Source organism: Passer montanus, unplaced genomic scaffold (genome assembly GCF_014805655.1).
Source record: "Passer montanus isolate IOZ18808 unplaced genomic scaffold, ASM1480565v1 scaffold54, whole genome shotgun sequence".
In the NCBI taxonomy this organism is placed as follows: Eukaryota; Metazoa; Chordata; class Aves; order Passeriformes; family Passeridae; genus Passer; species Passer montanus.
In genome coordinates this window covers 2,289,674-2,305,893 of record NW_024370374.1, presented here as the reverse complement: position 1 = coordinate 2,305,893, position 16,220 = coordinate 2,289,674, and the positions used below count along the sequence as shown (strand labels likewise).

At 41.8% G+C, this 16,220-nt stretch overlaps 1 protein-coding gene across 10 annotated transcripts in view; it reads right to left on the bottom strand.

The window, feature by feature from the left end:
- Positions 1–16,220, bottom strand: part of MICAL2 (microtubule associated monooxygenase, calponin and LIM domain containing 2) — a 72,420-nt gene that overhangs the window by 37,510 nt on the left and 18,690 nt on the right. For all 10 annotated transcript variants that reach the window (XR_005629370.1, XM_039725148.1, XM_039725147.1 and 7 more), the window contains exon 2: positions 13,871–14,227. Coding sequence is in view for 9 of the 10 variants with exons in the window: in XM_039725148.1 (XP_039581082.1) it covers positions 13,871–14,134 (264 nt within the window). In the remaining variant the exon portion in view is untranslated. The remainder of the gene's footprint in view (positions 1–13,870; positions 14,228–16,220) is intronic.

The following is a 16,220-nucleotide window of genomic DNA, read 5'->3' as shown; positions in this document are numbered from 1 at the left end:
CATAAGTTTGATTCCACTCAAGGGTCAGTCTGACTGTAAGAGATGCTACTTTCTCTCTCTGAGTATGTTTAGGAATGGCAGTGCCTTGAAAATCTCCAGGAAATATCCCCAGTGCTGAGCTAAATGGCAGCACGGATCACCTCTCCAAATAGCAGAATGGCTTCTCAGCCAGGCACAGGATTTTGATATCATCTCCTGTATATAATGTAGAAATATATGACTCAAAATAGGAGGGGAGGAAAGGGAGAGTACAATGTAGAGGCCTCTTTCAATCCCTCCTTTCCTCTCCCCCCACTCTGCTATTAAATCAGCAGCCTGTGAATCTAGGCACCCTCATTCCATTCTGGAAAAATCATATGCAGTTTAACAGCTGAACACCACCATTGTGTTTAAAGAAAAAAAAAACCCAAACAAACAAAAAACAAACAACAAAAAAAATCCCAAACCAACAAACAAAAAAATCCCCACAACACCAACAAAAACTACAAAAAACCCTACCTCAAAACAACATTCCACAGCAACCTAGTCACAAAAATCTCATCCACTATAACTGAAAGGCTGAATCTACTCATTGACCTTGAAAAAAGTAAAAAAACATTATCTCTCAGCATTTAGATGCTCAAAGACTCTACCACTTGGTAGTAGCATGGGGGATGCAACAAATAGGATCTCTTGGCACAGCTAAGAGCAGACAAATCCTGTTGTGGCTCAGTGCATTATCCCACTGCTGTCATCCCACTCTAAACCCCTCACTCCTCTCCTCAAAGGTACCTAAATATTAAATTAATCTTGGAAAATAAAGGGGTGTTAAATGATGATCACCTCCCTGTATGTCCTTGGGATAAAGACAGAAGCTTCAATCACTCCAGAAATCCAAGATTTCCTCATTTCTGCCTTTCAGCTGTTTTGGACGTGCAAAAGAGAGGATTATTTTTAGCCTCCAGCTCAACAACAGCTGGACAGACACAGGCACACCCTTTGTTGTCCTCCTGGCATGCCAAGCCAGAAGCATCACTGCTACTCTACAGTGGAAATGCACACACAGGGTGGTGAAAATCAGCAAAACCCATCTGCCCAGGTTACTGAACTGCCTTTGGCCAAACCATCAACTGGAAGTCAACCTACAGGCATGGATCACGCTCCCAGAAAGGGGTGGCTTTCCCCACAAGCCCCCAGTCAGCTGTGGGCCTCCCCACCCAGCGACAGGAGGCTCTGCCTGTAGGACACAGAGGGACAGTGCTTTGCTTTTCCATGGCAAAGGTTCATTTCCATAGTCAGCAGATCCGGGACAATGAGAGAAGACAACTTTCACATCAGCCAGGCCTTTGTGCAACACCCAGAGCGACAGGGGTGCACCAAGGACTAATCTGACTGATTCCAAAGGGTCACATCCTACATGGATTCGGACAAGTGCTTATTGGTGATAGGGCTTAATGCACTGCAACACGAGACAGGCACGAAACAACACATTTTCTGGAACAGCGGCGACTGTTCCCCTGGAAAGGCTCCAGAGAAAAACAGCTGCATAAGCAGCTAAGGCAGACGGCCACCAGGAGCTTTCTCCACCACGATGCTTTCCAGTTCATCCCCTTTACTAGATATGAAAATGCTTCTGGCAGAAATAGGACTGCTCAGTGGGACATTCCTGACTTACTGACTTACAGTTCATCTCCCATTTGCAGCCCCAGATTTTAGCACATAAATCCACTGACAGCCACCGGATACAACACTGCAGCCAAATGCACCCTGAACCCACTGAACAATCAATTTAAAGTTTGAAACATCATCATGGAAGACACTGAAAAATGAAAATCTATATGGCACTCCAGACAACATTAAAAATGTCACAGGCTGAAGCTTTATTTTTAATAAAAATCAATTCTTCCATCTTCTCCCACAAAAAATGGGGGGAGAAGGCCTAGGAGCTTATTAAACTTGACTACAAAGATTATGTAATCTTTTAAAAGGTTTTTTTCTCTGTTGTACTGTTTTATGAGCTCCTTACAGAATTAGCAAGGTTAGAAAATGTGTCATTTGACAAAAATAATATTCACTTAGATGTATTTTAATGAGAAATCCTAACTCTCCAAAGGGTTATGCGGACACTTCTTAAATACATTACAGATAGGTTTAAAAATCTACCTTAAAATATTATTAAGACTAGCTGGATCTTGCTGAAAGGCATTTTTGGAGAGTGAACACCACATAAATCCCACTGTTGGGGAAGTTCAGAGGTACCTGGGAACAGCGAGGATCACACACCCCTAACTGCAACAAAACTGCATCAACACATGAATTCAGTGCCTCACTACGAGTCCACTTCTGCTTTAAATCCCTCCAGTATCTTACCCTTTGTACTCCCAGCTGAGCACCTCAGAAATGTGCAGTTTTGTCCTCTCCCAGATCAGTGATTGGCATAAATGGAGCCACAACTTTGTTTTTTCCCCCCGCCAAAGACTGTCCCATGGATCTGAGGCCACCTAACACAGGGTGACTTTGGCCGCAGCTCTTCCCCCAGCCCTGTGCCCAGCAGCTGCTGCCTCGCAGCTGGACGCAGCACAATCCAGGGATCAGAGGATCTATCTTTACTACCCTCCTGTTTTATTGAGTCAAAATGCCAGAAGTGAAACATTAGTACATTTATTGCATTCATCTGGCTCATCTTTACTGGGATTTTTTTCTCTTTTTTGGAAGATAAGCTTCTGCACGGAAAAAAGTACGTGCCTTCATTTTTCCTGGATGTATTTGGACACACTTGTCCGTCCATCCTCTCTGTCACATGGATATATGTACTAATATTAGACCTGTGTATTAAAAAAAAAGCTCTTTCCATAGCTTGAAATTAAAACAATGGTATGAATGATGTCTGTAACTCATATTCTGCTATGCCACACATTAAAGAGGAGCTGTGTGCACAAAGGGTGTTAGAAAGTCAAAAGTGCCTTCCATGATGCATCAGAGCTGCCAGGACTTTGGAGCTTTTCTGAAGAACTCTCTCAGGTGGCATTTGTTGTATTTAAATCTAGTGACTTGATCTCAGATCTTTTAGAACAATTTGCAAAAATACTTCTTGAAAAAACTGCAATTGACAGTCATAATACAGCAAAGTATGCCTGGAAACTTTCTGTTGCCCTGCACCAGTTACAGTTATCCAAAAAACCTAGACATTACTAACAAAAAAATGTTACACTCGTTTCAGTAAACATCTCCACCAGAAACCAGGCACGTGCTTTAATCCAAAAATCACCTGAAATAAAGCACAAAATAAGCCCTCCAACACCCTTTGGAATTAAGTGTGTTTGCTGTTTTCTTACCTGCCTTTCATTGTAACCAGAACACAGGGAAGAAAAAAAGAACAAGCCCACACCCAAAACCCAGAAGAGATTGCGTTCTTTTTCTTTTTTTTTGGCCAGCTGCTTAAACAATCAAAATGAAAACAAGATAAACCTTGCAGAAAGAATGCTGCCTGACTATCCCAGCCATGAACATGGCTGGCAGCATGCAAGTACCTGGCCTGCCACACTGAGATAGTGCTCTGAGGCTACACTTAAAAACTTAGCAAAAAGAGCCCAAAACAAAACCATGAAACAAAGAATTCATCCAGAAAAAAAACTGATGAAGAGGGATAAAGGAATAAAGGCATCGAGAGCCTCACCTCTGAGCACAGCAGAGACCAAGCCATGACCCTTGGGAGCTTTGTGAGCAGTGACAGAGAGAAAATGGTTAATCCCCTACATGGTTTCCAGGGGCAGGGGCTTTGCTGGGCAGCCAGCAAAGAACTTGTCTTCGTACCCAGAGGAAAGGATTTCTCATGCTCTATGGCATCTAAAGCATGCAGGCAGGTTGGTCAACAACCATGGCTCCATTACAGCAAGAGCTTGGTAACATGCTTTAAAAATACACCCCTGTTGCTCCAGTTTGGCCCATCTACAGAGAAACCTGTATCTTTTAACCAAACATCACAACAATTTAATAAACGAGCTGAGCTTCCACTTGGAAATTGGCTTTTTCAACTAAGTGGGGAGCTAACTTACTTTGAGGGTATCTCACAGAATATTTCAAAATACGTTCTAAAATTCACTTTTCTATTAGGTGAATTGTTAATCAATATCCATTTAAGAAGTGACTTTTAGAAGCCAGTCCTGAGTAAATAACCTCATATGGAAATAGACATCAGGTCTGAGTCAGAATCCAGATATTTAAATTTTATTTATTTATTTTTAAAGATCTTAATCATTTAATCCCATCATTCCTACCTCTCCTAAGCAGAATGACTGTACAGCAGTGTACATCACCTATAGAGGAGTTCAAAATGCAATACAGTACCAGAAGGCAACAATTCTGGGCTCTTAGAGTCTTTTTTTTTTTTCCAGCTCAGCATGCAGCCTTCAAAGTCACTGCATTTCCATGCTGACATTCACAGACATTTAACTAGTAAATCTAAATATAGCTCCAAAATGAGTGATAATCTGATTTTTTTCTAGCTTACCAGGTCGCTTGCACAAAGCAGTTTACCATAGGTAGACAATGCCTTTACATTTGACACTTTTTCTTACAATTTGAGAACACCAGGAATTACCAACCAGCACTTCTTAGTAACACAGCATCCAAAAGTGCCAGCAAGCAAGATGGACTTGAATTGTTCAAACAACCAGAATTAAAAATATTTACCTTTAGCACATTTTTTTAAGAAGGGTTCTGATAGCGGGGAAAGTTAACAGCATTCACAGAACCCACAAACCAGGCTGCTGGCAGCATGTCACACAGTGAAAGTTAAATTTCAGCACCTCTAGTTCTTATTTCCAAAACCCTTTTTGGCTGAAAACAAAGGTGGTACATAATAACCCTTATTACTGAGATAAAGAGTCTCAAAAATTAAATATAAAAGTGTGAAAAAATATAAAAAGAAGCATGCTTCAAAAAGAGATCTGGAGACATAAACTTTGGCAGCAAATTGCACATCAGGAGGTGTAATAGTCTCTTTTGACACCAACATCTGACACAACAGAAGGGAGATAAACATACACAGAAGGCCAGTGTTTATTTACACGTATTAATGAGTCTGTTTTCGCATCCCAGGCAGGGTGAAATGCAGATGGAGGCACCAGCCACACTTGTTCTGCCACTATCAGAGCTGTACCTGGGTGACAGGCAGTAGACTTCCTAGCCCAGGAGCCTCCAGGCAGGCAGAACCATGGCTGGCCAAGCAGGGACCAGACCCAGCAGCAGCCCCACCAGGCAGGAATGGCTTCCTGCCCTATCCCATTGTTTCCTACCTCGCTAAAGCACAAGTAAGAGAGAAAGCGGGGAGAAGAAACCTGAGAGAAATATCTTTGCCTTCCACTGAGCGCTTGCTGATCTGCATAACTTGTTATTACTGCTCTGGGTGTGTAGTCCTTGGCAGGAAGCTCACTGCCATCTCCTGCAATGTTTTCTAATCTGCCTTGCAATCTACCCCGGAGCAGTTGTTTTATCTGAATTGTAAATCCTGCAAGGATGGCAGGCAGAGTGCAGGCAGGACAGGACCAGGAGGAAGGATCACTTGCTGTTGCACAGATCCTTTCAGAGCTGCTCTCATAAACCTTTCAAAGGGGCAGGAGAAGGAAACAACACAAGGCTAACTCACAGCATGGCAGAACCACATGGTTTCTGCTCAGACAGTATTTCAGCCAGATGAACAAATCCAGAGCGTGGTGCAAGACAAGTCAGGCGGTGTCTCTTGGCTGGTTTGTCAACTACAAACAGTGTGTCCTTGGAAAAACAGGAGCAGCAAATGTCCAGGACAAAACGCAGACCTTGAAAAGCTAATCAGAACTGGATCTATCAGCATCAGCAAGATGACAAGAAGATGAAATGCCACAGCAGTTCTGTGTGGCTTGGCACTCCAAGCAACCCTGCGGTGCTCCCCTTGGGCCTTCCCTAGCATGGATTAGGTGAAGGTATTGAACATTGTGCCGAGCTCTGACCATTCCTGCTGCTCTGCTCTGGACTTGCTTTATTTGCCAGAATATTTTAGCTGGGGTTTCATCTGAACTAAGGAGGTGGATGGATGTGTGGGTCCTCACAAGCTCCAGATCGTTCTCTGCAGGATATTCCAAATTTTCTCAGAGTATTACACTCCTCCACTGGAAGGTTCATAATCTCCAAGTAGCTTCTAGCAATTTTACCCGGTTGATCTCAGGTTAAGACAAAAATATCCAATGGACCTGACATGCAAACAGTTTGCAGAAACCTGGTTGCTTGTAGAAACAGATTATGTAAGTGCAGACTTGTTAGAGAATGTGGAAATTTCAAGAACTGTCTGACAAAAATAATCCCCTTTTAAACAGTGTAGCAAAGAAAATAAAGCAAATTAAACCAACTTCAAGGGCATTAAAAGGGAATTCCTACTTTTTCTTTTTAACAGATACCAGCTAAACTTCTTTTTGCACCATGAATGCCATCAATATTATGGCTTTTTAGTGAGAAAACACAAATAGAAATTTTCTTGTTTGCTTACAAAATAATCTTCTACTAATATATTTTACATTTTCTCTTCTTATGTAGCATCTTAGAACTGTGGTGTTTTGCATTCTGTGAAAAGAGTATGCAAAGTTATCTGCACTGAGGCCTAAACAGCAGATAATGCAGAATTTTCTCTGTCAGCAGAAAGACAGCAACCACATCCCCAAACCCCCTGTTCTCAGGGCAGACATGGGAACCTCGGGAAGGACCTCAGCTGCAGGAGACAGGAAATTGCCTTATTGTCTGAAATCTGGGGTTTAGCAGCCAAGTGTTGTAATCACTTCTTGGTAGCAAAAGTTATGTATTTCCTCACTTATCAGTACACAAACATTACCAGAGCAAAGCTGGAAGCGTAGCTAATAACAAACCCCTAACGACCACATTTGGCACCAACCCCATAACAACCCCATGGGTCTCTTGGAAGGCAGGAGAAAGAGACCTGACCTGAGCAGAGCATCCTGCCCTGGAGCTCCCCTTGCCTCCCACACCAGCCTTCCTGGTGGATGGACACAGCCCAGCTGCTTCAAAGAACCAAACCCCAAAGCCCTACAGAGCCAGGGTCATGGGAACACACCCTGTCGTAACCTTTTGTTTCATTCAAACCTAATTAAGCCACTTGCGGTGACAATAGTGGTGGTTTGTGTGAAAGTAACTGCGTGTCACTCCCTGTGGGAGTCTTCATAAAATATCTAGGAAATCAGGTCAGGGTGGGACAGTTCCCTTCTCTCGATTACTTGCAAAGCCATTAAGTGAGGTACAGAGAAACAGCAGAGTTCTGTTAAAATATAGATGTAAAGCTACTGTTACCTTCCACGCCAAAAAAAAATTTAAATTCCACATGCCTAAAAAGTCTTATCTAGCCTGTCTGATTGCTCTGCTTTGGCCAGGGTTCATTGCTTTTCATGACTGATAAAGCTGAAAAAACTCTGTGTTTGTGGAAGTGTCTCCAAGATAATGAAAATAAAGTGATTTCATTACCAAATCACATGCCAAACATTTGCTTTTGCTGATGTAATTTGTCCCAATCTCAGTTTAAAACACATCACAAAGAGTCAAATACTTTGTTTTGTTTTCAGAGGACTGTCTGCTGTGTGTCCTGTCATCACCCCAGCTTCTCCCTATCCCCTCTGTAAAAATCCTTAGAGAAATGAATGTGAATGCATTGTTCAACAACTGTGGTTTCACTGTGTGTTCATAGGTGATATACTGCTTCTCCACTCATCTCAAGCAAATCTTCCTTGCCACTCATCCTCATTAGTCCCATATTTTCTACAGGTTTGAAATAGAAGTTGCTTATTAAAATCCTTAAAAAATAAATCCACAATGGAAATCCAGTGCAAGGCTGTAGAATCCCTGTCCTAAAAGGCAAAAGCAAAGAAGCACCAATATCAAGATAAACACCTTGTCTTTCAAGTATACCAAACACACCTAGGTGCCACTTAAAATGTCAGTAGAACATGTGGCCTTCAATATTCCCAAAAACTACACCAGCTTCTGGATTCCACTATCCAAGCACGGTTTGTTTGTTTTTTTAAAGAAGAAGAACACAACCACACATAGACACAAAGCAGCTGAATGCCTCTTTGTAAAAAGCCACAACCTTTCATTCACTCAGCTTCCTAACTTGGCAGTCATCTTCTGACTGACTAGTTCAAGTTTTGTGGACTTCACAGAAATGTTTTTTTATTAAAATAAGCAAGCTAGCAACGCTATCTAATATATCTGCAACAAGTTTGGTGTGTTCATTATAAACCCTGATTATCAGGTTTGGAAATCTCCCCATTCCAATAATTCTTTTGAAGAAATTAGTAAATCCAGCAATAGGGATGAGTATTTACTCTTTTTAAGAGTAAAGAGGTTAAAGTTTTCATTATAATATGGATATTTTTTCCATTGGAGCATAACTGGCTCTGTCATCTTTCATCTCACAGTTCAATTACTCAATTAAAAACCAAATGTTTGTCTTGAGGGATGCAATCAGTCAGGTCAGCTGAACGCTCAAACTCACTGGGCTTCTGAACTAGTATGTACAGCACTGGAAAAACCTGGCTGAAAATCCCCATTGCCTCTGAAGGATCAACAAATGCCAGCTCTTGGGGAGGAAATCTGGCCACTTTACCTGCAGGTTCATACATGCTGGATGATTTGCTTAATCAAGAGACAAGGACTTGTTTAGCAGTACAGAGGAAGGTGGGAAGAGGAAGACCTGTGGAATCCAACCTGCCTGATTTACCACGAGGGGCAAGGCTGCAGAACGGGATGTTTGTAAACAACTGAGGACTGGAAGGAAGGCAGTTTGTAGCTAACAACAAGCAGAGAGACCTGGCACCCTCTGCTCGTCCTGCTGATCACCCTACGGCTACGGAACATGGCAGCAGTCATCAGCACCAGGAGCTCCTTTCCCTTTCTCAACTCTCTGGGAAGGACAGCACCAGCTGTAGGTTTGTTAACTCCCAAGGCCTTCATTTGGCAGTCTTCAGAAATGGAGACAATGTGAAAAGGAGTGGAAGGGGTTTGCAAATAAAGCCCATCCCCCATTTTATTGCTCATGGGTACACCAGTGTGATTAGAACAGGGAGACATGGCTCAGGCTCAGTCAGAAAACCTCCAACCCCAATTCTGACCCAGGGCTCTTCCTCTGCTGACTCACACCCTGGCCAGCTCCCCTGAAACCACAGGCTCCCTGTACTGATGTGCTGGATAAAGCACCACCATGGAGCCCTCTCTGCAGGAGGGACACCAATGCCACCGAGTCCCGGTCAGCCTGGCAGCACATGACAGTACCAAAAAGAGCCATTCCATCCCTATGTTAGTCCTGGAGACATGGTTAAACGCAATTTTGGAGTCATTCTCTTGCAATAAGCCTCCCAACAGGAGTTTTTGGAAGGAATCCTCATCTATTGTAAAACAAGATCTGAAAGGCCGAGTTCACGAATGAGTAAAACAGAGGCATCTGAGCACCATGTTTAGTGGTGAACACAGTGGTGCTGGGTTAACCAGCTGGACTCAATCTTAGATGCCTTTTCCAACCTAAATGATTCTACAACAGACTTCAAGATCATCGAATTTGGTTTTTAGGATTTTACATGATTCCATATACACATATACCTACAAATGCACACATGTATGGTTTTGAATGCACAGCTTTCAAAACTTCTTAGCTTAATTTTATTTCCTTGCTTTGTGCTAGTATTGTTCAGCCTCGAAACAGCAGCTCAGACTGTACAAGTCTCACATCCAGGAACTGTGCCCAAGGTGGGGTCCAAAATATAGACAATGCTCAGAAGACCAAAGACCTCCTCCACTGAGGAATTTTGTCCCAAAACTCCAACATCCAGAGAGAAATGCCAGAGTCTACCAAGGCAGCTGATAATTACAAGACATCACTTCAAGCAAAGTTTTCTTAGTTCTCAAGTGTAAGCATGTATTTTGCAAAAACAGCACCTTTGAAGGGGAAGGCAGCAGCACATTTGCATGCTTCAGAGAACCAACACCCCCTCTCAGAGAAAGCCTGGGATACTTCCATGTGCAAAAATTTCTGCTCCCCTGAAGCATGGGAGAGCCTGAATTTCAGGTGCACAGCATGAGCCAGGTGCTACCCCCTGATACATATTCATACCCACCTCAAACATCAGTGGGAGCCTCATTTATATGTGCATGCACAAACTCCTATCATTTACACAGGTAAACTGAAAGCAAATGTAAGTCAAGTGCAAGTGATGAATCTGCTCCATACAGAGAGGCAACATTCACAGATGTCTTAAAAAGGCTAATGAATACACTAACACTAGCTAGATAAATTCCTGTTCATCATTGCATGATGGTTTGCATGTTCAAAAATTTAGACTGATATTCAAACGGCTAACATAGGGAACTACATGCATCAAACCTTTAATGTTCTTTGATTGTCCAGCTTCATCCCCTGAAGAAACAAATAATCACTTCAGAGTCCAACCATGCTCCTCTGCATTAATTAGTAGAAGATGAAAACCAGAGAGAAATTTTGTCAGCATAAAAAAATTGTTCTTTTCCTACACATATTTGCAAAAAACTACAGTGTGATATCTACAGTTTTGCCTGGTTAGTACAAACCTGTGTTTCTCTCTAATGCTGGGGAACTAGGCAGGTGCCAGCTCCAGAAACAAATTTTGAACAGGACTCATTCCCAACTTAGTTCAAGATTGAAGGAAATTTATGTTTTGTGAAGATTTTAACACTTATACAGGTGGACTGCTACAGTTTCAGAAAGTTCATTTCTGCCCCAGTTCTGTTCTTTCTACAGTACTCTGGGTTTATTTTGGGGCAGGTTGTTTATCCTACAAAGAATTCAGGGAAAACAATGCTTCAAATAAGACAACCCTGAAATAGCAGTGGGTTTGAACTTCTTGAAAATTGCTCAACCAGTTTTTACTCATCCAGCTTAAAACTGTATCATTGTAGAAACTTTGAAAGCCATATTTGGCAATGTTCTTCAAGAGCAGTTAAGACACAGGATTATTGTTATTTAGCTGGAGTGGAACGTTCTGTATGTATAAAACTTGTGTATTGCAATGAGTAACTCAAGTGTGGCTGAAGAGTTTACAAGCACAAAAATCAACAAGTACAGCATTCAGCTCTTAAATACCATGAAAAAAAAAAACCCACACCCAAAAAAAACCCCAAAAAAACCCCAAAACAAAACAAAAAACCCAACAAACCTCCTATGAGTAATTTAGAACCCAACTGCATCTTCTTTATCTCCTCCAAAGATTGGGAAGATTGCAAAGCCATATCTAAGAACCATGAGCTGCAGGCTCATCTACAGCATTCAAGGCCACAACCTCATTTAAAGCCTTGAAGTCATGTATTTTTTTTTTTAAATGATGCCTACTAGCAACCTTGGCTCTGTTTACAGAGCTGCAACTGCAAAAATCCACTTAGCTCATTGCCCAAATTGTGATCCTGCTTTAACAAGCAGGGTTTTTACTTGGGGCAGATCTGCCTGAAGCAGCCCATGAAGGTGAGTGCTGGGCACGGCTGCCAGGATGCAGCTGGGAGCTCCTGTTTCACTACTGCAAACAGCACGGGCACAGCACACAAAAAGAAAGAAAGCTAAAATCACCAGTTGCACTGGAGGTAAAGGGTGCTGTGCATACTTCAGCCTGACCTCTCTGCACTGGCTGGGCTGCCAGCATTTCTGAGAACCCCTTATCTGTGAGTGGGGCTGTCAGAGCCCCCCACTGCAGTGGTGGGGGTCCACACTCCTCTCCCAGCACAGCAGCCTCCCCTCCTGCAGGCACAGGCACAGATAGGCTCTGCAGCAGCCTGTGATTCACACCCCAGGAATGTTTGGTAGATATCCCCACCGAGCCCGCTGACTGTGGCTGCTGCTCTCATTCCCAGCAATCTGAAGATTCATGTTTCTCTCGTGAAATCAGCGATGACACACTGAAGTGCAGGTCAGGGCAGGGGCCAGGTTCATGATGAACATCTCCAGGTATTTCACAGAATAGCTATACCCACACTCTTCACATGCAGACATTCTGTAGCCATTTGCAAGTTGGTCGTAAGTGCATCATAGAAATGTCCATTAATTTCTGCAAATACTTACACCATGCCACTAACAATAAATCTTTAATCTCAAGGGGCAGAAAGTACTTTCAACACTGTGGAGGGTGTTGATTAGCTTCCTCCCTGGCAACATTGTAAAGCATTACACAGCCTATATATTTTATGTACCAACCCATTTCCATGAGTCTTCTCGCAAAATAAGTATTAACCACTTTGCTTAGGAAGTTAACAGAACAAAGCCTTGGCTTTGCAATGCCACCATTTGAGAGAAGACTTAGTTTTCACATTTCACATGGGTCTTAAAACTGCTTTTTTGTGTTGCAAACACTTCCTCAAACTTACCAACATGGAAATTTGGACCTGGGGCTGTATGTGGTATGGTGAGAGGCATGTGGAATATTTCCTATAATTTGTTAATCATCAGACACTTTCTCATTCCTTCCCTTTCCTGTCTGTTTTCATCACAAAGATGCTCCATGACATATGTTCAAGGACTTTTCCAAAGAACAAAAAGGGAGGAAGGAAGGACAGGTCAAAAAGGGAAATGAAGGGAAAAAGGAGAGGAGAAAAACAGAGCCTGCCAGGAACACAGTGCAAATAGCTGCAATGACACTCCCTTACTAAATAAAACTGTAATAAGGACCCTTATGATCTTAAAAAAACATGAACAATCATTGACAGCTTATGAAAAGTGAATAAAACCAGAGGACTCTCTATGGACTGAAGGGAACTTGGTGTTCTTCTCACTCAAGCTTTTGACAAGCTTCAGTCAATGATGCAAACCAGAAGAAAAAGACTTTTAACACTGCCTATCTACTGAGTCCATGAAAGAACACTTCAGTAACAGTTTTAATTAAAACGCCCTCCACATTTTGGTGTCTAGTTATACCCCAGTATGCCCCTCCTCTCTGTTCTACCTCTATACAGTGAAGTAGCTTCTTATAAGTTACCCTTCTTGGGGCAACATTTAGCCATCACTTGGCAGTAAATGAATGAATTGCTCTTGGGACAAAGCTAGTAGAAATATTCTGTGATAGCCAGATGAAACAACTGGCAGGAGTATTTGGTACAGTTTTGTCAGCAAGATTTACATCAGCAAGATTTAGAGTGCTCAGCAGTGCGCTCTATGAAAATATGTACTGCATGCTCTGTGAAAAGATCATTTCCTGTCCTCTCCACAACCAAGCAGACCATCTCCCTCAGTAACTACCACAGAGCAATTACCCACATTCGGCTTGTGGAAATGCACTACCAGGAAAGGACTTCAATCTGTAAATAGAGTAGGATTGTCTTTTGCTGTTGTACAGCAACTGGAGCCAATGCCAGGTGACAGAGACACATCCCCAGACCTCCAAGCAGCACCTTCAGAGAGCAGCTTAGAAACACATTTGGTCCTGGTCTCTTACAGCATGCACAAAGCTGAGGAGCCTGCTGAATATGTTACAATTTGTGCCTTGCAAACCCCTGTTTAATAAAGCAAGTTGTTCTTGAGAGAGTGTAATGAATGCAGCCTACTTCTGAAAATGTTTGCATCTTATACCTATTTGGGGATGAGGTATAAAAAGGACAGAAAGTCTGAGACAGACTGGAAAACAGGATGCTTTAAGCCTCACTCTTATATATTGTGAGTTTCCACAGAACTTTCAGAAGAAAAACACCTTAAAATTTGTTGAAAACAGTCAATAACCAGTTTCAGCACATTAAATGAAGGGTAATTGAACGGACACACTGTATGCGATGGTAGAAACCTTGCTTCTGCAGAAAAACATGATTAAACATTCCCAAGCTATGAAATCCAAAACAGAATTCCATTTACCTTAGTGTTCATACAAGACTTTCCACGTTTATACTCTTTGTGACTTGCTCTCTTATCAAGCTTGTTCCACAAAGCTTTGGCTTTCCATGTGGTCACTCTCGATTTCAGTTTGGTGTAGAAGTTTCTATTGTCCGAAGGATCTAATTCAAGTTGGCGAGTGAGAATATTGAAGGCCTGAATGGTGCCTTTGCATGTTGATGCCTGTACAAAGTTTTCAAATATCCGGCCAGCTTGACTGTATTTTTCATCATCATTCTCCCCCATGTTCTGAGAGCAGAGCTCAAGAATGATTAAGCTGCAGCTCTTGTGCTGGGTACAGGTGATCAACAATAGCAAGTACTTCCACACATGTTATTCCTAGAAAAGACAAACACAGGTCATTTTAAAGCAGGTTCTGCATGATAAAATTAAATCCACAAACTGCACATACAATATGAACATAAAACCCCAACATACTAGACAAGCAGGCACAAAAGTTAGTAGTGATACCCAAGTGTTACAAACAAACATAATATATTCATCATGACCTGTACTCACAAAGACTGTTATAAAACCCCTGCTAACTCAAGCCTACTGCTACAAGAAGAACCAGCTTCACTGAGAGCTTGAGGATTTAATTATTTTTGTTTGGTTGGTTGGGGTTTTTTTCAGTCCTAGATAACTGATGTACAGACCCCAAAAGTCCTGATTTTTCCCAAGCAGAATTTATGTAACAGCAAGTGTTACAAAAACAGCATTTTGATTTTAAGAATTTATGGAAACCTGCAGCCAAAAGTCAACACAGTAACACAGTTTGATGGATTCTTTTTTTTTTTTGCTCTTGCATAAGTTAGGTGCAGCTTACCCAGAGCAATTTAGAAGGCACAACCACTTGCCACAAGCAAATGCACAAAACAGGCTAAGCAGAAACATCATCACAAGTTACATCAGAACTAAAGGAACCAGAAAACAAGTAATCACAGAGAGCCCCCCTTTTCCTAACATTCTTGCCAAAATGAGAAAGGGTTTGGTGCTCCAGCACATAGAAAGGAATTTTATCTCCACGTCTCCACATGTTCAATGCTGAAGTTATGTGTTTGGAGTCTTACCTTGTCATGTGCTGATGATATAAGTAATGATGTTTGGCCTGCTAAGCCCACTGGCTTTTCCTAGTAACATGATTACTGTCAAACTGTGCCTGATATTCCAGATAAATACCATATTACATTCTGCAAGAGCATTGCTATTCTAAATTAACACAAGTTTCAAAGAACTAAAATACTTTCATTGTGGCACTCCCTTATCCTTCTTTAACCTTGTTCTTCATCTCTAATGGGGAGCATCTTAGAGTCAGCCAAGGTCCACAGAAAGTATCCAAGTGGCTTTCACATTTTCCAAGAATATTGTTACAGGTTATGTATAAACTTGTCCTCAGAAGAAGGTTTACCTGGACTCAAGTTCAGAAATTTAAGTAATGTATTCTTTTTCTTGCTATTAAAGAATTATCTGCCAGTCCAACAAACCAAAAACTAAATCAATGCTTGCCTAACTTCCCACATAATTAGTTATTTTACTTGGAACATCATCTGTTGGCTGATAGTTTCAGAATAAATTGTTAGAAAGGCCTTTGAAGTCATGCTTCTTAGTTTAACACTGTTCACAAACTATTCATTCTCTGCTTGCATTTCCTTCAAAGAAGAAAAAAGAAAACATAACCAGCGTATTTAAGTAAAGATGAGACCCACCATGTCTATCTTACCATTCTCTAATACAGAAAAATATTATGCAACTTATTAAAGAGATCCCATAGGGAGATATAAGGAAACACTTGGAATACTCTCATTCCCTGTCTCTGCTCAAAATAAATAACCTTTGTATGCACATCATCAGTCTGCTGTGGGTTTGTGGGTAAAATGAATTGGCAATGTTGATAGTTTGTACATTTTCTAAAACCAAGTATCATGATTAAACGTTTGATGCCAAGAACAAGTCAGGAAATTTTTGTTTTCCCCTCTGAATACTTCATTTATAGTATGTTTCATGCCCTCTTCTCTTTGTGAGGTAAAAGCACAAACGTTTTACATGCCCCACCTTTGAGAAGATCTAATTTTTCAAGCAGCTGAGTGCCCATGTTTCATGCCCTCTTCTACAGAGCTTTGTGAGGTAAAAGCACAAACGTTTTACATGCCCCACCTTTGAGAAGATCTAATTTTTCAAGCAGCTGAGTGCCATGAATTCCCAGTGCCTCAGAAGGAGCTCAGGACATGGTGGAGTTTCCCAGGTTGGAGCCCTCGATGCTGAATGAGCAAAGCCCCCAGAGCTGTGGGCCAGCAGGAGCAGCCTGCCTCTGCCAGCACGGGCCAGGTGCGAG